Source organism: Macrotis lagotis, chromosome 5 (genome assembly GCF_037893015.1).
Source record: "Macrotis lagotis isolate mMagLag1 chromosome 5, bilby.v1.9.chrom.fasta, whole genome shotgun sequence".
Taxonomy (NCBI): domain Eukaryota; kingdom Metazoa; phylum Chordata; class Mammalia; order Peramelemorphia; family Peramelidae; genus Macrotis; species Macrotis lagotis.
This window is the reverse complement of record NC_133662.1, coordinates 272,284,258-272,305,670: the sequence shown is the minus strand read 5'-3', so window position 1 is coordinate 272,305,670 and position 21,413 is coordinate 272,284,258. Positions and strand designations below refer to the sequence as shown.

Genomic DNA, 21,413 nt, shown 5'->3' with positions numbered 1-21,413 from the left:
TCCTTTGACCCTTGGACAGCACCCCACTCCAATGCCAAAGTCTTGCCAGGGCTGCCATAGGTTTTCCAGGGGCTGTCAGAGTCTTGCCTGTGGCCAGGATGTGAGCATCTTGAGGAATGGATGGAAGATGCTCTGGTTCAGATTCTTCCTTAGACACTCACTGATTGTATGACTTGGGGCAAGTCCCTTTAATTCTATGGGGCTTCAGGTTTTCCCTCTGTAAAATGGGGAAGTTGACTTCAATGACCTCTAAGGTTGCTTCTAGTTGTGCCCAGAGTAGTAGCTGCAGGCTGTAAAGAGGGTTGGACGGTGGTTACCAATCACCCCTCTATTCAAGGTTCTAAGGCCAAACCCCCTGGGGAGGGATTTGATTTCCTTTCTTGGTCAGGGCTAGGGTTGAGGTGATGGGAGGTAGTGAGATGAGGGCAGCTCCTATGGGCAGGGGGAGGAGGAAGCAGTGGTCTTGCCTGAGCCAGCCCATGCTTACTCCTCTCATCCAGTCCTTTCTGTCCCTTTCAAACCAGCCTGACAAGGATAAGTCCAAACAGCCATTGGGTCACTGACAGAGAACTTGGCTCTCAGGCAAGAAAAACTGAGAGGATTTTCCTGTTTTCTTCTAGGGAGAACCAGGGAAGGATGGTGTGGGGCAGCCTGGCCCTCCTGGGCCTCCCGGGCCTCCAGGAGAGGTGACCTACATATCAGAGGAGGGGGTAAGTCTGGCTTTCAGGTCCTGCCACTCTTCTTTTCTCCCTAGCTGTGCTATGAGGAGCCCTGCAGCAGAAGGCCCTCCTCTGGCAACATAGAGGAATATGGACCTGCCCCTCTCACTTCTATGCAAACAAAATCAATGCAGCCTAAGTAAGAGGCATGTGGACCACTGGGTGGAAGGACCCAAACCACAGGATTTTTTATACAATACCTTTGGGCACAAGGGCTGTGAGTGTACCCTGTGATCCACTAGGGAGTTCATTTCAGACTGTGATGCTCCCAGTGCCCAGAGGAGGGCAGCTCAGTACTCAGATGACTTGTTCCTCTTTGGGGGGTGTTTGGCCAAGGCAGAGAGTATGCTCTCCCGATTCAGAAAAGTTTGTCACTAGAGGGATGGGTGCAGCAAACAAGGCTAGGCAATTAAGTCATCAGGAACAGCCACCTCTAGGGGATCTTATTCCTACAAACAGCCTTGGCAGGCAGGGGTTTTGCTGTTGGAGTAGACTAACAAACCTAAAGAATATCAGAAGACCCAAATGGGGCCAAATGTGTGATCTTGGCTTTTTTGGCTGACTACTGGGGTGGGGGACACCATGAAATGAACACTGGAAATCTAATTTTTCTTTTCTCTTCTGTCGGTTTAAAGAAAACATTTGCGAGCATACCAGGGCAGGAGGTATGTAGCCCATTTTATGTCTCGGCTTTCCTGAGGTCTTACCATTTTCTGACCAAGGGACTTGCCAGGGTGACCATCTCCCGATTTCTTGAATGTGGGGTGCCATGGGGACACTTCCTTGAGAGGTAACATTGGTTGTTGGTTTTCCCACAGGGCAGACCTGGCTATGCTGGATTCCCGGTAAGTGGCCATTATTCTCTGTCTACCACTGCACCCAAGAAACATTTGTGAAGCCAAGAGTATCAGCCAGTCTCTGTCCACATGCCCACTTTTAGACCCTGAGTATGAGATCTTGTCAGGACTTTACACTGGCAGCATCCTTTCAGGGTGACAGACACCAACTTCCAGCTCTAATAAAGTAGGAATGACCATTCCCAGCCAACTCTCCTCCTTTGGGAGTGGATACCTGGAAGCAGTGGGTATAGAAGCATTTTACCGTGTGGTTTCTTAGTACCATAGGGGTAGATGCCTCCAAATAGTCATTAGCCTCCTAATGGGGCACTAGGGGCAGGTGCTTTGTGATCTCCATCACATCTGAATCAATTCTTTTCCTTTCCAGGGCCCAGCGGGTCCAAAGGGAGATATTGGTGCTAAAGGACCACAGGGTTTCCCGGGAGCCAAGGTAAGAGAATCAAGAGGCAGTGGGAAGCAAGCAAGAATGTGGCCTTGCAGTCACTGAACCTCGAAGAGCCTTAGTTTCCTCAGTTATTCAATGGGGCTCATCCTTCTTGAGTTTTTAAACCTTTTGGAGAAGGCTCTGACTCTGGGACTGAAATAAAATCATATTCTCTGCCCAATGGAAAGATGCCCTCCTAGTTAATCTCCTTTTTAATCTTTGTCTGTTCTTTCCTTCCCAACATTAGGGGGAGAAGGGCGAGCCAGGAAGCATTCTCACACTTGCCGAGAAAGGTGCCAAGGTGAGCTGGAATTGGTCTGGTCTGGATTTAGTTCGAGATAAGCCTAATTGTTTACCTCCCTTTTTTGCTGTGGGCCCAGGGTTTCATGACTGGGGATGCCAGGGAGCTGAGATTAGTTTTCCTGATAGTCAGTGAGGTGGGCCAGCTGGAACCTACTGAGAAGGAATCCTACAGATTGGCAGATTTCCAAAGAAAGTGGAGGTGTCCCATTCCTCCATCCCCTGGGCTTGGGGTTTTCTGGAACAAAGGGGCAGGAAATGACAGCTCCCTAGATTCTGTCCACTCCTTCCTGGGCCTAACCGTGCTCTCCAGGTCCCTCTGTTATTTTCCAGGAAAGGAAGGGCCACAGAGGGAAGGAAGCCTCCTCCCTTTGCTCCTTCTCAGCCTGCTCAGAGGGCCTGACTTTTCCACAAGACTCAGTTAACTCCTTCATGGCCATGAGTCTTGTGCACTGACTCACAAGTGGCATCCAAGGGAGGGAGCCCCTGGCTCACACCTGTCTCTGATGCTTAGCTGGTCAGACCCTTCCCTCTCTGGGCCTCAGTTTCTTCCTCTGAAAGGAAGGATTGACCTCAAGGGTTCTGAATGCATTCGTGTCCCAGAGCTGCGGACCTTCCTGGGTCTCACCTGGATCGCAGCTCCTGCCCTTTACCTTTTGTCCTGTGCCTGCTGTGCTGTCCATGGTGCTGAAATCATGGACTGCCTCCGGGCAAACCCACCGAGCCGGGTGTCCAGGGTCTGGATCTATGATTAGATGCAAGGCGGGGCAGCAGGAGCCCCACCCACTGGAGAGCTGCCCACATGACTCTCTGAGGCTCATAGTAGACTCTTGGGCAGGTGTCCTGGCATCTGTCTGTGTCCAAGGGAAGGGCAAGAGACAGTTTACAGAGACAGGAATCTCCAGATGGAGCCTCAGGGGTTAGAAAAGGGCTTGTGGGGAGGATCTGAGGACAGTCAGATTGATGGTATTAATGTGACCTGCTTTTCTTGCACAGGGGGACCAAGGCTACAGGGGGCCCCCGGTAAGTCTGAATATCTTTACCCTCTCCCTACTTTGTTCAGAGAGTTTAAAAAACCTGCCCTGGGTGATATGAGCATTGATTTTGAGGCCCAGCCCTCTCTCACCCTCTGAACCATGGCATTAGTAGCTGTAGTGGCAGCAGCATGTACAGGAGGGTCCCCAGCCCTGCTGTCACAGATGCACCTGTTCTCCATGGAGACTGAGTCATTCTCCATGGGTCTGGGTCCTTTCTCCATGAAGCCATGGGGCTTCATTCTGAACCCTTAGTCATTTTCCAAAGTGTATATAAGAGAGGGACTATTGGATGGTACTGGTGAACCCAAGGGCAATCGAGAGCCCTAGGTTCTAGGTTCAGTTCTGCTGCTAGCTCAGTGGATGACCTCAGACAGGTCACTCCATCCGTCTGCCACTGATTTCTTGCTCTATAAAGCAAAGAGGCCAGAATTCATGGTTTTCAGGGCCTTACCAGTGACATCCCTGAGCCTCAGCCTTACCTCAACTGTAAAACTTCAGGGACTCTAAGGATCTCTTCATGTCAAGTTCCACAGTCCTCTGAAGCACTGGTGTTGGAATAAGACCCTTGCTTCTGGCAATTCTCAAATGTCGTTTCTCTACTTTAGGGCCCATATGGACGCCCTGGACACAAAGGTGAAATTGGAATTCCGGGAAGACCAGTAAGCACGGTTGCAGTTTTGTTTCTCTGTCTTCTGTTTCTTCTTTGGTGTTCCCCTTGTCTCCTGCCCTGGGCTTGCTGTGAAGAGCCAGGGCTGCTGCTACTGAGGGACAATAACAGGGGTGCTTGGCAGGCCAGGCGTAGGCATGGCTGCAGCCCTGGGGAGAGCCTAGAGAGTTGACCAGTGGGGGGTGTTATCAAGGAAGCTCACGGAGGTGCCAAGATGACCCATCCTGGGCATCCCCAAGTGCCAGGCCTTGGCACAGATCTTGTGAGAAATTAGGAGCCAAGTCCACTTTCTACCCCCTCTCCTTCCCTGGGGCTATCCTGATGTCCTTTTTTGCCCCATCATTGTTTGCCTCAGACATTCACAGAAAAGTGGGGAAGAAGTTGACTCTACTGACTACCTTCTCTTTTTCAGGGCCGCCCAGGCATGAATGGACTGAAAGGGGAGAAGGGGGAGCCTTCAGATGTCAAGGGAAGCATAGGACCAAGGGTAAATACTCTGGAGGCTGATGGCTGAGGATCTGTGGTGGAAGTCTGCCTGGATCTCAAAGATGGGGAACGGAAGATGGTTGTGTGGGGCTTGAGACTGAGTGGGGACTCTCAGAGGCCTGCTAGGACAAGGGACTGGGCAACAATGGGACTGGGGCTGGGTAAGGAGCAGAATCTCAAGGGTCACATTTGGAATCTTAAACCTTATTTTGAAGTTCAGGCAGGTTCTACATGCCATGGACAAGTGCTTTCCCTTCTCTAGGCCCCAGGAACTGGGTGGGCTCGGGTCCCCCTAGGTCTTGATTCTATGAATCTATGCAACATGATGGCAGAGTTTCAACAACACATGTACATCCCACATCACCCAGCCTGGCCAGGTCTGGGCAAGGGAGGTCAGGGAAAGGCTTTCCTGCCTGGTGGTGGCCATACCCTTTTTGTTTGAGGGGGCAAGCCACACCTTCTCTCTTCAAGGATTTCTCTGAAACCCATATTCAGGAACCAAATGTCATTAGTCCTATTACAAATGATATAGTGAAGAAGGGGGACTCCATTTTGTATTGAGTTGGTACCTGGAACCACAAAAACTACATCTTTGTCACTGGCCTGATTGGGTCTAATTGAGTCAATGAGAAAATCACAGTCTTAGAGTGGGAAGGGGCCCAAGTGGTATCATCTTCCACTTGGCTGAGTGGCCATGGGAAGTTCCTCTAGTGGTCGAGTGGGAAAGCCTCTGCCCCTTCTCAAAGCACTGGTTCAGTTCTGGGCCAGCCCTCATGATCAGGAAACCAGGGAGATGGAGCCCAAATGGGCCCCTTGGCCTCTTGAATCCATCTTTCCTCATTCTGTCCTGGACCAAGCAGGGTGAGGCTGCCTCTTCCTGGGGACCGTCCTTTAAATACTGGAAACAGCTGTGCTGGCTCCCCAGTCTTTTCTCTGTGGGAGCTAGTCTGAGCTAACCAGCAGAGAAAAGAAAAGGGCAGGCCTGTGGGTGCCTGGGAGCCTTCCCATAGTCCTCAGGCTTGGGCCGCACCTGGCTTGCGACTCCCTGGGCCAGTGGCCTCCTTTTCACTCTGCTGAGGGTCCAACGTTAGCTGGGCCAGGGTGCATCCTCCTCTGCCCATCTGGTAATGAGAGCGGATTGCCTCCAAGTGACTCTGACAATGACTGCCAAACCTGGTATGCAGGACTTGGCCAGGCCTCCCAAGGGGAGCCACCCTCCCCAATCCCCCCCACCCCCAGCCCCAGGCTTTGTTTCATTTTCCAATTCTTTCATTTCATTTGTTTGCTTGAAGTTTCTTTTCCCGTGGTTTTTTTCCTCTCCCCTTATTTAGATTTGGGAGCTCATGGGCCCAGGCCGTTTATTCATTGTTTTTTTCCCTCCTCTTTCAGGGCTTTCCTGGACTCCCAGGGCCCCCAGGCCCCCCAGGGCCCCCGGGCAACTTTGGAACTTCTTTCTTTGACAATAATGTAAGTAGCCCCTCCCTCTGCCATATCTGGTCACACTGCTCCCCCTTCCCAGAAACCAGAGAGAAACTGGAACCTCTGCAGGTGGTAGGGGGAAGAGCCTCACAGTCTCAGAAGAGGTCAAGACCAGCCCCCTTGGAAGCTGTGAAAACTGTTTTCAATCACTGCCCCATATCTGAAGTTGGGGCAGCTAGGAGTCTGAAAAACCTGCATGCAAATCCTGTCTCAGACCCTTACTAGCTGTGTGACCCTGAGCAAGTCACTTAACCCTGTTTGCTACAGTTTCCTCATCTTTAAATAAACTAGAGAAGGAAATGACCATACAGCTCCAGGATCTTTGCCAAAAAAAACCCCAAGTAGGATCAAGGAGAGTCAGCCATGACTGAAATGATTGAGCAACAAACCTCCCAGGGTTGTGCGACTCAAGTTAGACAGTGTAAGGCCCTAGCCCAGGGCCCTGCCACAGTGCTGCTGTGCTAATGCTGGCCCACATCACTCTCATCCTTCTGGTTGATACTATTGCATCCAGGGGTTCAAAGGGTCCATTCTCAAAGGGGGGCTTCTGGATCTCTAGCTCTGGGGAGGAGAGAGTAGGGGAGACCCCCAAGGACAGGGGTAACCTCAGGAGTTAGGGTCAGAGTGACCCCAGGGGATGGCCCCAAAGAGTGGGGTCAGAGTGACCTCCCAGGGAGCGGCATGTGCCCACCAAGCTCTGCTCTTTGCTGCCTATTCAGAGCTGGACAAAATCATTCAGAAAGAGCTGGGGGACGCCTTGGGTCTTGGGCTTCCACTTGGGAAAAGGCAGACTCTGGGGGAGCCTGAAGATTCTGTGAGGGTCCCTGGGAGGGAGGGACCCCTGGGATCTGGACTTCCCAACAGGTCTCCAATTCCTTTCTATTTGTGCACCTTAGGGATTCCTTGAGCCTGGCCGCCCTGGTCCCCCAGGATTACCAGGTAAGGAGAATGGGAAGGGTCCTGGATTCTCCAGGGGATGCCAGAGGGCTGGGGCAGAGGCCAGGGCAGGGCCCCCTCCCTCCCCTCCTTTTCCCCATCGCACCAACGGCAATGCACTGAAGGAGGCATTAATGACCTGATTGTAGGAGGGACCAAGTACCTCCCTCCCACACTGTCCTCAAAGATAAGGGGTGCTTCAGGCATCACTGGGCCCCCACTGTGTGGCTGATTGGGCAGTAGTGGTGTCCACCCCACCCTTTTGAAAAGACCCTCCGGTTCCCAGGGGCAGAAGGGGCCATGATTTCTCACGGCCACCTCCCTGCTGTCTTGAAGTTGTCCTGTCTGTTGTCATATGCTGCACATCCTTGAACTCTATTTCTAGCCTTGCAGGGCCCCCTAAGAAGGACATTCTCTCCCAGGTCTTTAACATCTGTTCTCTCCTGCCCTAGGTTACCAAGGTGCCCCTGGACCCAAGGGTGATAAGGGAGAAGCCGGACCTGCTGGGTCGCCAGGTAAGCCTGAATGCTTTGTTAGTTTTGGCCTTGGCACATGGGGGTTGTGGTAGCTGCCATTCCATGGAGTATGGTGCCCTTCAGGGTGGCAGGGAGCAGCAGGGCCTCCATGGGCACCTCTTCTATCATTTCCAGCTCTCTTTCCAACCTCAGCTCCTGGAGAGGCCCCAGGACTAAAGGTGAAAATGTAGGTGGGGTCAGCAGGAGAGTCGTGGAATGGCAGAATCACCCCAGACTCAGGGACCCAGGATAGCCCAGGCTGAACAGCTGAACCTAGTTCAGATCAGCATCTAACCTCCCAGAGCATGGCATGATCAGTGGTCTTTGAGGCTATGTACCAGGCTCTCCTGCTGGTCCCTTTGAGGGAGGGTTGGCAGCAGGCAGGGCTCTGGAAGTTGAAGTCCCAGTCTGGGGGGTTTAGAGCCTGGCACCCCAGAGGTTCCAATCCAGGGTGGCTCAGAGCATAGTATCCCACAAGTCCTGGTCCAGGGGACTCAGAGCCTGACACCTCACAGAGGGCACCAGGAGGACATATTAGCTTGGGGATATCCTGAGGCCCCAACACTAAGGTGTAGGCATGGGTACCATGCCTACAGGAGCTAGGAGCAGGGCTCCAGGCAGATACCAGACCACTTCTCTCTAGCTCACACCATTAAAACTGGCATAGAAATCCCCCCACCGAGCTCCCCAGCACCTCTTCTTGGGTGCCCAGGCTCAGGATGATCGTTCCTCACTAGGAGCATTCCTCTCTTTGGGGTGCTCCTCATTTTGGGATAAATGGCCTGTTCTTATTTTTCCCCATAAGAATTCCAGATCCTATGCACCCTGGAGAACTGAGCCAGGGCCTTTGAGGGTGACTTGGCAGGGGATTGGGCCCCCCTAATGGCCACATCTCTTCTCTCCCCACTAGGGATCCTGCCATATGATTTCAGCACTTTGGTTGAGCATGTGAAGGTGAGTGAGAACCCCTTCTCTCCAAGGCCCCTGGATGGCTCAATCCCTTACCAGCCTCCTGGGTGCCCCCAGCTGAAAGCCTGGCCCATGAGGGCAGGGAAGATGCTCCCCATGTCTGGGTTAAGTCCATCAGAATGGGGGAGTCTAGGCTAGTCAGGCGTGGGCCTCCATGGCCCTAAGACCCTTAGTCAAGACTCAACTTCCTCCTAAGTGCCCTTCTCTCCCAGTCACCTGAGTGGGATGGGCAACCTGTATTGAGTACCTGCTGTCAAAGACACCCCCCCTCCATCAAAAGTCAGTTCTTGCTCTCAGACAGCTTACACTCTAGTTAACCTGAGGTTAGTAAAACCATCTTTTGGGATCATCTTGGCACCATTGACCTTCTTACAGATAGTCATGAAGTGGCTTGTAAAAATCTATGATAGGATTTGAACTCAGATCTTCTTGACCCCAAGTCTTCCCTCTCTAGGAACCCCAACTCTGTTGACTCCCTTTCTGGACTCCCTCAATATTCCCTAGGAGAATGTTGAAGGGGCAGGAGACAAGGAAAACAAGTTCTTTGTATGCCAAGGTGTCTCTTTTTTCACCAGAATACAAGTGCTTAAATATCCTTCCCAGTCCTTAACCCACTCCCACTCCCATGGCACTTAGTAAAACAACATTCGGGTGCTCAAGGGCTCCAGGAGAAGATAATTTACAGTGCTCCACACAGTCTCTAACATATCCCCCTTCTTGTCTTTTTTTGAAACAAAATTATTACATAATGAATGCCCCATAAGTTGTAAACAAAAGTTCAAAAATAGTATAAACAAATGTCAATTAAACAATAGTAAAGACCAGTATTCCAAAATTCCTTGAAATACATTTTGTCCCCAATTTACAAACAGACAGATTACAAAGTTTTTTCTTTTGTTTACAAAAAAACCTTTCAAAGCAATCAAATTCCAAACCCAACTGAAAGGAGCAACGTTTAACTTTTCCCAACTATTTCAGAGTTTGGACACGAACACAAACAGAAACAACTCTCTTGTATCACATTCATCAAGCTGAGACTGATCCCCTGGATGGTACCAGATCTCAGAATATAGAAACATTTTCCCAGCTCTCCAGGCCAGTGGAGAGATGTAAAATGACCTGTAGATGTTTAAACACACATATCCACACACAACACATCAAAATATCAGCCATAAGCATAGGCTGCATTCGAAAGACGAAATCTAAATTTCCCAGTCCCAGAAACAAAGTCTTCTTCCCCTTTTCTCTTAACTAATTGAACCATGAAGCTTCCCAATCAATAGCCTATTGAAAAACAGTCATTGCCCACCCACCCCTCCCCAAACCAGGAAGAAGGCATTTGGGGGGGGGGGTCCCTTGGTTTCTAGAATAAGTTTTTAGAGGGGTCTTGTCTGAGTAGTGAAGCCTGCATTCCATCTGAGACATAAGCTTGAGTTTCGAAGTTCCAAAAAGGGAGCTTTCCCTTCTCCCTCCCCTCTCCCTCAGCAGAGAATGAGAGAGAGCCTTTGCAATTACTTGAGTTGTTGACAGGACAATCTGAAGTTGTTGCATTTTGTGAACAGCAGTCAGAACCTTTACAGAGAGTGAAATTCATTGTCGGAGTCAGGGCCTGCGGCAGCGTCTACATTAGCGACAAAAGTCTCCAAAGTTGACTGTAGATTTAGGGGGTTGGATTGTGCTTAATGCACATAGTACAATCAGGCCGGCAGCCAGGACCGAAAGGAGCAGCAAGCAGGTCCTCTGCATCTGCTGGTATGGACTCCTGCTGAGGAAGAAGCTCTGTCCCCTGCGGCACTGCCTCAGGAGACTCCACTTCCCACTGATTCCTCAATGCTGAATACTGTTTGTCTTCTCACTTTCACTTTACACCTCCTTGTTTAAAATCAGCCCCCCAGTATCAGATCAGTCTGTTACTTTCTCCGGAGTCCTCTGCTCTGAGATGTTGCCTGGTTCTCTTGCTTGTATCTGCTGGTCCTTATTCCGGACTTCACTCAGATTCCACCTTCTTGTCCCTGTATGGGTGCCATATGTTGAGTCGCTTTCTGGACTCCCTCAACCTTCCCCAGGTGAGCGTTGAGGGGGCAGGAGACAAGGAAGACAAGTTCTCCCTTTGTACACCAAGGTCTCCATTTATTCACCCAAATATAAGTGCTTAAATATCCTTCCCAGTCCCCAGTCCACTCCCACTCCCATGGCACTTAGTAAAACAATGTTCTGGTGCTCAAGGGCACCAGGAGAAGATAATTTACAGTGCTCCCACACACAACAGTCCTTAACACAACTCTTTCAAGGGAGACCTAGGAGACAGAGAAAGATGGGAACTCTGGGGGAGCTAGGGAGGAAAGGCCCCTGTGGTTACAGGGATTCACAGTGGGCCAGACTTGAGCAGGTGGGGGTGAACATGGAGTGCATTATTGCAAAGGCTTGGAGAAGAGAAACAGAGCAGGGGGTGAGAAGGTCAATTTGGGTCCTTGAGGACAAGAAATAGACTTTGGAGTCATTCCAGCCTTGGACACCAGCTAGCTGGGTGACCCTCGGCAAATCCTTTCTTCTCAACTTGCTCGTCTCTAAAATGGGGATAATTCACAGGGTTTTGGTGAGGGTCCCTGGAGACACCATCTATAAAGAGCTCTGCAGACCTCCAAGGGCCCTAACAGTAAAGACTAGATCAATGGGGGGGCAGGGACAAGGGAGTTCAGAAGGTGCCTCGGGGTCATCCCAGAGCACGGGGCGACAAGGTCAGATGAGGATCTGTTGTCTTGGTGGCTCAGTGGAGGATGGGGCCCTGGCGTCAGACTCCGATGGAGGATGGGTATGTGAATGGAGTGAAGGGGTCAGACACAAGAGATTCTAAGAGGAAGAGATGGCCAGGTTTGGGGCAGACCGGAAAGCCTCAGCCCCTTGGCTGTGGGAAGCGCACCTTTGGCTGGCACTCCCTCCAACTTCCCTCGGCTGCCATTGGGTGAGATTCCACAGAGTCCTTTGGAGGGAAGTCACGTCCCCCAACACCGCCCCCCCGCCAAGGGTCCTGGCTTCCTTCACTTGCTTTCTTCTGTCTCCAGGGAGAAAAGGGAGAAGAAGGCACGAAAGGTGAAAAGGGTGAACCTGGCAGTGGAGGATTTTTCAGCTCTGGAGTCCCAGGCCTGCCTGGTCCCCCTGGCCCCCCAGGCCCCCCAGGATACCCTGGTGTTCCGGTAAGACTGAGCCCTATCTTCTGCCTCACCTACCTTGGGTGCCCCCATGGGCCTCCCCTCAAGGTTTGGTGAGGAGGGGGAGGCATTTTTGTGCCCTCTGTCAGACTCTAAGGAATCATGGCATATGGGAGAAGGAAGATGAGATGGAGAGGTCCTGAGAAATGCTTCTGCAGGTCACCTTGGGTGCCAGGCAGCATCCTGAAAAAGTGGCATTATGTAAATGCCTGTGCCCATTGCCAGGCCAGCCATCCCTCTGGGGTCTTACATATAGAGTATTGGATGTTTACATGTATGACCTCTGTCCAATTGCTCCCTGTCTTAGGGAGGGGGCATTGGGAGAGAGAAGGGAGAAAAATATGAAATTCAAAATCTTATTAAAAATGAATGTTGAAAACTATCTTTACACATAACTGGAAAACAGAAAATACTATTTTCTACCCCCCCCCCCCCAAGAGTGAATATTGGATTAAACTGGGTTGTGTTTGGAGCCAGACTTTCCCTGACCCCACCCCCACCCCAGGGCAGATCCTGATGGTGCCTCTTGGTAGAATAGAAAATTCCCAGAATAACCAAGAGTTGGGAAGAGCTTGGGGAATAACAAGGGAGGCCGGGCTGACCAGTGGTCTCCTCTTTAGCCCATGCTTATTTGAATTGTGCCTATACAACCTCCAGACTGGATGGGAGTATACAATGAGCCCTTTGACCATGTGCAGGCCCTGGATGTGTTGGGTCACTAACAGTGTCCTAGGAGAGTGACCATCAGCCCTTCTTAATTGACCCCCCATTCCCCTTAAAACATGTGGGAGCCCCAGAACTCCTCCAAACACAGCCCAAGTTTGCCTGGAGCCCTAGGGCATGCAGGGTCCAGTCCCAGCTAAGATGCCCACCCAAAGCCTGCCTGGCACCCACCTAGGACCTGCAGGTCCGGCCCCAGCTAAGATGCCTACTCAGGGCCTGGGCCATACTCTCTTGGGATTGTCATCACTTGCCACAAGGGCAGTTTGGGACTCATACAGCAGCTTCCACCTAGCACTACAGGCTTTGTTTGTGGGGGTGGCCTGGGGCTCTGGGGATCTGCAGATTCAGGGGCCCTCATGGTAGAGGGGCTTCCTGGGGTCCTGACCTCGAAAAGCAACTGCAACATGCAAGTGTTTCCCTGTCTCTTGTTTAGGGTCCCAAGGGAGAGAGCATCAGGGGTCAGCCTGGCCCCCCAGGACCTCAGGGGCCTCCAGGCATAGGCTATGAGGGGCGGCAGGGCCTCCCTGGGCCTCCTGGGCCCCCAGGACCACCGTCATTCCCAGGACCTCACAGGCAAAGTGAGTCCTCTGGGGAAGAGCATTCTGAGCATGGCTCAAAGGGAGGGTGGTGGTTGGGGGCTCTATGTGGGGCTGCCTTGCTGGGGAAATTGGCTTCATTCCAGGGCATGGCTCTCTTCCAGCTATCAGTGTTCCTGGTCCTCCAGGCCCCCCAGGCCCCCCTGGACCCCCAGGTGCTTCAGGGGCATCATCAGGGGTGAGTACTAAATAAAGATCACCCTCTAAGTCTACATGGCAGGCTAGGCCCCCCTCTGAGAACAAAGCCCCCCAGAGACACCACCCTGAGTTGACTCTGGGCTGCCAGGATGCCTCCCCCAAAGAAGTAAGGCCTAGAGCTGGGGTTGGCCCCCATCATACCCCAGGGTCACCTGGGAAAGGCAGCTCTGTCCCTGGGGAAGATGGTGCCTCCTCCTGGCATGGTGAGCTGCGCCCCCATAGTGCTGGGGGCCCCCTGTCCTTTCTTGCGAGTCCCTTGCCTTCTCTTGCCCTCTGATCCATGCCCCATTTTCTGGGGGCACCAATATGGTCTCGGGCTCATTTTTGCAGCAGCTGAAAATCTGGACGACCTACCAGACCATGGTCAACAAAGCCCATGAGGTGTCTGAGGGCTGGCTGGTCTACATCTCAGAGAAGGAAGAGCTGTATCTGCGCGTGCGCAACGGCTTCAAGAAAGTCCTGGTGAGTCCCCAAGGGGGGCCCGGGTTTCCTCACCTGCCAGCTTCATGGGACAGGGTGCCAGAGGACCCAGTGAAGAGATTTCCCAGCCATGGGACCTCAGGCAAGGCTTCAGGGTCCCAAGCTGTAAAATGGGGACAAGCAGGTCCCTCCCAGGGCTACGGCGAGGATCCAGTAAGACCTCCAAGGACTTCATTCACCTCTGTTAGATGCCAAGTTGGCTCTTGAAGTTCCTACTAAGTGTCATGGGATTACAGAAACATGAGGGAGGTGGTCCTTCCTCTGAGGAGCTCTGCCCATCCTGGGGTCACAGATTTGAAGCCAGAGGGTCCCTTTTGGGCTTGGGTCAAGGAAAGAGAACTGGACACCTGCTGGGCTCAAGTTCTGATCCTGTGACCACAGAGCCAGGAAGCTTCCATTTCCTTTCCTATTGGATAAGCCTTTTTTGTCAGCTGGGCTGGGCCCCCCAAGACCCTTGGGCCCCTGGGCCTGGTCCTTTCCCTCTGGGAAACTGAGAGCAGAATCACAAGAAGGGAGGGGGTGGAGGGTGTCCAGGCCTCTCCCACCTCCAGAAGCCTCTTATGCTTCTCACAGCTTGGTGGGTGCTCTTGACCCTGACAGGGACCCCTAGTCAGGGCGGGCCCCCACCAGGGACCCAGAAAACATGACCTAACAATGGCTGTCTTCTTTTCAGCTGGAGGCCCGGACCGTGCTCTCTCGGGGGTCGGTAAGTATGAACCTTTGCTGGTCCTGAGCTGGACTGACTGGGCTCCCTATTCCCTCCCTAGCAAGCTCCCCTGGCCTCCACACTGGGCTCGGGTTGTATCTGTGGTCCCCTGTTCATGCTCAGGCCAGACACTGGTGCTGAAAACTCTGCCTGGGCATCCATACTTGCTTCGCAGCCACATAGCCACACAACTATATATGCTCACACATGTACATATTCATGTAGGCATGTGCACACGGTCTGCTTCCGGCTCTGGCAGAGGCCCAGCCTGGAGTCTGGCTGAGGCAGCTAAGAGGGCTCTGTGGCTCTTCCCCAGGATAACGAGGTGGCAGTCCTTCAACCCCCTGTCCTTGAGTATTCACCAGGAAACTCTGCCCCATCGGGCTCCAGTCACCTTCAAGACGGCAACCTCCCCTATCCTCGCCGGGGCTATCCACCCTCAACAGCCAAGCCCTGGCGAGCCGATGACATCCAGGTCAACCACCCCTACTTGCCTGAGCACCACAGTCAGCACCAGCACCACCGCCATGGGCCCCAACACTACCTGCATCATGCCTCCCATGGCTCCTACCTCAACGTCCGGTCCGCCCAGTCCACGGTCTCCCCGGTGCACATCCACCGTGACTTCCAGCCTGCCGTAAGTGTCTTTGGCTCCCACATGCTCCCAGCCCAACTCCAGGGCCTTGAAGAGGGCTCTGCCTGCATTTCCTTGGCTTGTGCAGGTGGACCACAAGCTCCCCGAGGGCCAGCCCAGTGGGGTGTCCACATCACTTCCAGTCCCGCAGGATGGGAGGCTCCCTCACCTTGGTCATTGAGGCTCACTCCTGCTGACCTAGTGACCACCTGACCGATGGATGCAGCTCCTCTGAGACTGTTGCTTTGTCCTGTTCTCATTCCAGCTTCATCTCATCGCTCTAAACAGTCCCCAGACTGGCAGTATGCGTGGGATCCGGGGGGCTGACTTCCAGTGCTTCCAACAGGCCCGGGAAGTAGGCTTGATGGGCACCTTCCGGGCCTTCCTGTCCTCCAGGCTTCAGGACCTCTACAGCATTGTCCGCAGGGCGGATCGCAGCAATGTGCCCATCCTCAACCTCCAGGTAGGTTGCCCACACACATGACACAATGTCACACCACCTTTAACCTCTGGGCGGGCTGCTTGCAGACCAGGTGCCTCTCCCACTGTGAACTCTGAGGGACAGGAAACCTTCCCCCTGAGGAGAGAGGGCTCCCTCTGTACAGAGGAGGAAACTGAGGCCCAGGGTAAAGGGCTACATCCAAATTCACTCAACTGACAAGGGGCTTAGCCAGGACTTGAACTCAGATCTCACGGTTCCCAGTTCAATTGTCTTACCACATCAGAAACAGTGCTGCATTCAGAATAATGGAGATTTAGAACCAAAAATACCTTAGAGGTGGTCAAATTCACTCCTCATTTTACAGAAGAAAAGGGACTTGTCCAGGGTCACCACTTGAAAGTGTCTGAAGCAGATTTGAATCCAGGTCTTCCTGACTGCTAAGCTCAAGCAGCTATGATTTGGTGGGTTCTTTGGGGGTGTCTTGACCCCCAGGGGTGGCCAGGCTAGTGAAGTTCAAGGACCCCTTCTTACAGTCATGTTCTTATTAGAGGAGTGAGTGGAAGGCCAACCATTATCCAAGTAGAAAACCCAGCCACACCGAGATTCCTGCCTCCAGGTTAGGAGTCCTGGACCTTGAACCAGTCGACCGGCCAGGCCCCCAGTGCTGGTTGACTATGCTCTCCTGGCAGCATTGGTGGCCAGATGTTGGTGGATGTTCAGTGTTCCTCTAGGACCTCAGGCCTGTTGGAACAGGAGGGTTTTTAGTGGATGGTCCAGACGCGGGGTCAGCTGAGGAAGAACCCCCCTGTGTCCGCCTTCTGGGCTAGAGTTCTTACGTGGGCTCTTCCCCACATCTCTTCTGGTGTTTTTCCTCCATCAAGGATGAGATCCTCTTTGACAACTGGGAGGCCTTGTTCTCTGGCTCCGAGGGCCAGCTCAAGCCTGGCTCACGCATCCTCTCTTTTGACGGCAAGGATGTCCTCCAGAACTCTGCCTGGTGAGTCTCCTTTTCCCTTGGATTCCAGCCTCAAGGTGTGTGAGGGGTACAGAGGTTCTTTTTGGGGCCTTACTGGAACCCGAGCACAAGTCTCTGTTGACCAAGTGAGTGGAGGAAGGGCCCTGTTGGGATTTCCTTAAATTTCCAGCTTCCAAAGTGAGGCATCTGAAAAAAAGGAAAGACAAGAAATGGGGGCTTGTCTTTGCTTTCTCCTTCCTGGAGTCCTGATGCCCACTTATTGAGAGCTGAAGGACCCCAGAGCCTTGAATTTAGAAGGGGCAGGAGCTGGGATGTTGGAGAGAGGCTTCTCAGCCCATTCTCTGGGCTCCTTTTGAATTGAGATGATTCTGTCATTCTGGGACTCCAGATGGGACACAAACCTTTCCCATCCACTCCTATTTCCCTTCTTTTCTCGGAGCACAAGTGGGGCCCATCCCTTGAGAAGCTTGTGTATCTGGGGTCTCCCAGAATTATCCAGGGGTCTAAGTGAGCCAGGCCCCAGTCCATTCTGGTTTCTTGGTGTGTCTTACAGGCCACAGAAAAGTGTATGGCATGGTTCTGACACTAAGGGACGCCGACTGACAGAGAGCTACTGTGAGACCTGGCGGACGGATCAAGGGGCCACCACTGGCCAGGCATCGTCGCTGTTCTCCGGCAAACTGCTCGAACAGAAGGCCGTGAGCTGCCAGAACGCCTTCATCGTTCTCTGCATCGAGAACAGCTTCATGACCTCCTCCTCCAGGAAGTAGGAGCCCATTCCTGTGGGCAAGGGGACCATGCACAGGTGCAGGGCATACAGGGACAGGGTCAGGGAGAGACCGGCAGCCTGGCCCTCAGGGCCAGCTGTTTCCTGCGCGACCCCGACTTTCATGTAATCACTGAAGAAATAAAAAGAAGCCAAAGAGTGTATTTTTAAAAAAATGTAAAACAGAAAGCCTGATCCCAAAGGTGTGTCCCTCCTCTCTTCCAGCTTCAGCCCCGGCCAGCCTCCTCAGGCCCCTTCCCCAGGTTTGCGCTCCAGACACAGGCGGTCTGCTGGGCTCCTTCTGTCAGGCCCGGCCAGAGGCTGGACAGGGAGGGCGTGCCTAGCTCTCTCTCCCTTCTGCACTCAGGGAGCTCTGGGGGGACCCTCCTCAGATAGACTGGGCATCAATGAGCCCCTGGGGCATCTTGGCTTGGGGCAGTCCCCTTGTCTGGCTTCCCCTTTCCCATTAGAATCCTTGACCAAAGGGTGCTTTGATAGTGGTGACCAGCAGGAGGTTTCCCTGAGAGGAGATAAAGGGCTTTACTTGACCTCAGTGAAAGCTTCTCCCCTCCCCCTCCTTCTCTCTCTCTCTCTCTCTCTCTCTCTCTCTCTCTCTCTCTCTCTCTCTCTCCTCCCTCCCTCCCTCCCTCCCCTCTTTTCTCTTCTTTTCCCCACCCCACAGGCTTTCTGTCTTGGTGCCTTTCCTGTAGGTGAGGGATTCCTAATCTGGGCAGGTGCCTCCAGAGCTCCTGGAGGATGGGTGATGCTGGGATTCTTTCAGAGGAGCATCACCCCTTGGGCTCCCCCAGCCACCCAGATATTCAGGGTGGGAGCTGCCTCAGGACATTAGCCACCCTTCCATTTGCCCAATCCAACCACCATCATCCCAGATGCCATTCTGATGGCACCTTGACAGTCCACCAAGGTTGCTACAGACTTCCTTCCTCAACAGAGACCCAGAGAGGTAGATAACATAAGCAGCAATGTCTCCATTTCACAGATGAGGACAATGAGGAAGCCGGGCCAAGAGGGCACTAGGAAGGTTTACCAGTGAGTTTCAAGGAGCACTAGGGGTAGCTTTGAGGACCCCCTTGAAGTTTAGGGTTCATCATTATGGTCCCTTAGGTGCCCCTGAGCTCATGGGCACTGCAAGAGGCTACAGAGGGTCCCCAGATTGGAAGCATCAGGGTGTGTCTAGCAGCCTCGACAGGACAGAGTCCTGGCCAGGTTACTCTTGGTAGTATTCCCAGTATGGAAATTCCCATATGGAACGTGGTTCATTTGTTTGTTCAAAAGGAAAGCTATTAGACCCAATGATTAGGAAGGAGAAGGGGAGCCCAGCCCAGCATGAAATGAGCTATGATCCCCGGAGAAAAACTGAAGCAAGTGCCCTGCCTGGTGCAGTCTGCTTTGGTTATCCTTGGCTTCTAGGGCTCCCTGCAGCTCCCAGCTTTGGAGGACTGGTGGTCTTTTTGAATCTGGACTCCCCCAGGCTTATGCTGTCTTCCCTAGTGGCTGACCACATCCCTGAACTCTGGCCTCTTCCTACATGGGCCTCTTGTTGAAGCTCCCTGCCCCCTCCTCTCCCCCAGCTTGGCCATACCAGGGGAGCCTAATCTTATTGCCACCCCTTGTGGGCCCTGGTCAGCTGACCCTCTGGCAAGCTGAGTGGCCCACTCCCCTGCTGTTGTTGGGGGCCTGACATAGACCCTTACAGTGCCCAGCCCCCTTGACCATTCTGGAAGGCCAGTATCCCTTTAGGAAAGATCCTGGTGTGTCCCTGAAAGCCTGCCAAGGACAATTGAAAAAGACCATTCCTCCATGCAGGTTCTCAGGCTTGATCCTGGAAATCAGAATCGTGCCTTTAGCAATGCCATTGGGCCTGTCTCTCCCTTCCCTGTCCCTCCTTAGTGCCTCTTTTGTGAGCAGTAGTTGGGATTTTTTAAGGTGGAGGGGACTTATAAAAGATAATGACAAGAGGAGGTGGCCCCCAGAGAGAACCCCAACCTCAGATGGTTTCATTCTAGGGGCCACAGTTCTCAAACATTCAGGAGCAAAGGGAAAGGGGTCCACTTGCATCTAGGCAGATGTGAAAACCTCTCTCTAGGATTTCCTGGGAGGGCCCAAGGCCAGGACCTTTGGGGTGGGAGGGGGACGAAGGGCAGACAATGGGCAAGGGGAACATGCTGAGAGTTGAAAGCTAAAAGAAATACACATGACAAACCAATGGAGGAAAGGGTTTTTCATAAAAATCTTTTTCTGTGCCAGAGATGGAGCAGGCAGAAGGCAAGGGACCTGCAAGCCAGGGTGAGGGTGGTCATCATCATCCACCACTGATTCACTGATTGTGGGTACAAATGAGCCCCTCAAAAGCTTTCTTTTCAAGAACACAAATCAAATAGAATCGGTGTTTGGATGAGGTGGGCATGTGTTTCTGTTGGTTAGTAGACCATGCCTAGTGTCTCCCCATTTGCTGCTGGAACCGAGTAGAGGCTGTGGAGGCCCACCATGGTGGCTTCCCTCAGCTGCGCCAAGAACCCCCACCTTGCTCCCCCTTCTTACCATGTTGAGGTTTCTGTAAAGACCCAAGAAAACAGGCTGATACTTCCTTTGTATCCATGTCTGCTGTACAGTGTCACTCTACAGGATGCCACCTGACGCTTGTGGAAGGCGTGTGTGTGTGTGTGTGTGTGTGTGTGTGTGTGTGTGTGTGTGTTCCCATGTGTGCCCACATGTATCCACTGTGGGCCAGGACCATCTTCTGAGAGGCACTGAATAAAGGAAAATATCCTCTTTTACGGGCTGGTGCCTTCACTTATTGGTTGGGGAGCACTGGGGCCAGGGCCTTGGGGGGCTGTACCGGGGTGGCAAAAGTTTCCAGCTGGAAAGACCATGGGTTGGTCATGTGACACAACCCCACCTGAACAAGAACTCCCCTACATCACAGTTGCTGAGTCGCCATGTCGCCTCTGCTCCAGTGCCAGGACTGTCCAGTTGGGCAGCAGGTTGCCCAACCCACCAGGAGGCTCCCTTCTCCGGGCCAGAGGACCCAGTTACTTCAGCTGGTGAAACAAATGATTCCCATTTCTATGATGATGTCTGCACCCACTCCTCCCCATCTCTTCTCTTTCTCTCTTTAGAGAACCTCACTCCTTACTTCACTGAGAAGAAACCAGGGCCTCCAGCCATCCAGAACCTTGGCTCCTCCTCGCTCCCTCCCTCCTTCCTCTTCTCCTTCCCTCTCTCCTTCCTTTTTTTCACTCTCTCCTCTCTATGTAGGTGACTCCCCTAGCAATGTCTGAAAGAATCATCCTGTTTTTTGAGCTCCAGCTGCACATCTCCACTGCCCAATGGCCATTCCCACTTGACTGTTCCACGGGCACCTCAAATGTGACCCCCTAAGCTTTTCATTCTGCCACTGCAGCCCTCCCTGATTCCAAAGGCACCTGGGTTCACAGCCTCCTCACGTACCTGACTGCCCTTATCCTCTCTCCCAGTTTCCAACCATTCTGCTTCCTTGTCTCCTCTTCCAGACATTCCCTCCTTCCTCCAAGCCCAGGGCAGGGCCTCACTGTGGCATGAAGTCCCTGCCCCAGCCTCTCTCCCTTTTTTCCATGCATCCTTCAGTGGAATCCAACTCCAACTGGAACAGATGCCCCAGGGCCGCATACTGCCTTACAAAACCACAGAGGAATATCATCTATTGCAGCGTGTTCATTTGTTTTATTCAACATTTTCTGATTACTTTGTGGTCTGATTCCAGTCAATATGGCAGCCTCAGACTCACAGGTAAGGCTGCCAAGCCCAAGGTCCACCCTTTACCACCATGGGATCCTCTTTTCAATTCATTTCCCTTCAGAGAACCCAAGCAAAGATGAAAGCTTCTCTCCCAACCCTTCCAAGGGAACCAAGGGGAGGTTGGTGCCCATCCCAGGCTAATGACTGCTTCTTTCCCCCTTCCTGGAGCATACCAGCCTCTAGTTTCCTGGGCATCTTCACCAGCCTCCCCAGGCCAGCTCTGATTTTGAACAAGTTCCTAGAAAAATCAAGAATGTACTGACCTTGGTGACTTCCACCTTTTTCTGTCGTTTGTCCTCCAGCCCATCTAGCTTTTCTGTGTCTTCTCAAGAGTAGTCCCCATAACTGCCCAATCCTCTGGGACAGCAGCCACCAGTGGACACCAGCCTCTACTCCTGGACAGACTCTCCCAAGGCTGCCAGGGAACACCTTAGCGGGCACTTAACCAATGTTTAATCAGCTTCTGGACTGGCTGCCATATCACTGGGTATTCATG

At 52.7% G+C, this 21,413-nt stretch overlaps 1 protein-coding gene across 3 annotated transcripts in view; it reads left to right on the top strand.

Annotated features, from left to right (window-relative positions):
- Positions 1-17,283, top strand: part of COL18A1 (collagen type XVIII alpha 1 chain) — a 128,421-nt gene extending 111,138 nt beyond the window's left edge. For all 3 annotated transcript variants that reach the window (XM_074189938.1, XM_074189937.1, XM_074189936.1), the window contains 21 exons: positions 621-710; positions 1,355-1,384; positions 1,538-1,564; positions 1,944-2,006; positions 2,248-2,301; positions 3,297-3,323; positions 3,943-3,996; positions 4,417-4,491; positions 5,880-5,957; positions 6,866-6,908; positions 7,358-7,420; positions 8,331-8,374; positions 11,452-11,583; positions 12,755-12,899; positions 13,022-13,095; positions 13,446-13,577; positions 14,269-14,301; positions 14,618-14,938; positions 15,201-15,398; positions 16,259-16,374; positions 16,907-17,283. In XM_074189938.1, the coding sequence (XP_074046039.1) occupies positions 621-710; positions 1,355-1,384; positions 1,538-1,564; positions 1,944-2,006; positions 2,248-2,301; positions 3,297-3,323; positions 3,943-3,996; positions 4,417-4,491; positions 5,880-5,957; positions 6,866-6,908; positions 7,358-7,420; positions 8,331-8,374; positions 11,452-11,583; positions 12,755-12,899; positions 13,022-13,095; positions 13,446-13,577; positions 14,269-14,301; positions 14,618-14,938; positions 15,201-15,398; positions 16,259-16,374; positions 16,907-17,123 (2,016 nt within the window). In that variant the 3' untranslated portion in view covers positions 17,124-17,283. The remainder of the gene's footprint in view (positions 1-620; positions 711-1,354; positions 1,385-1,537; positions 1,565-1,943; positions 2,007-2,247; positions 2,302-3,296; positions 3,324-3,942; positions 3,997-4,416; positions 4,492-5,879; positions 5,958-6,865; positions 6,909-7,357; positions 7,421-8,330; positions 8,375-11,451; positions 11,584-12,754; positions 12,900-13,021; positions 13,096-13,445; positions 13,578-14,268; positions 14,302-14,617; positions 14,939-15,200; positions 15,399-16,258; positions 16,375-16,906) is intronic.
- The last annotated feature ends 4,130 nt before the right edge of the window (positions 17,284-21,413 follow it).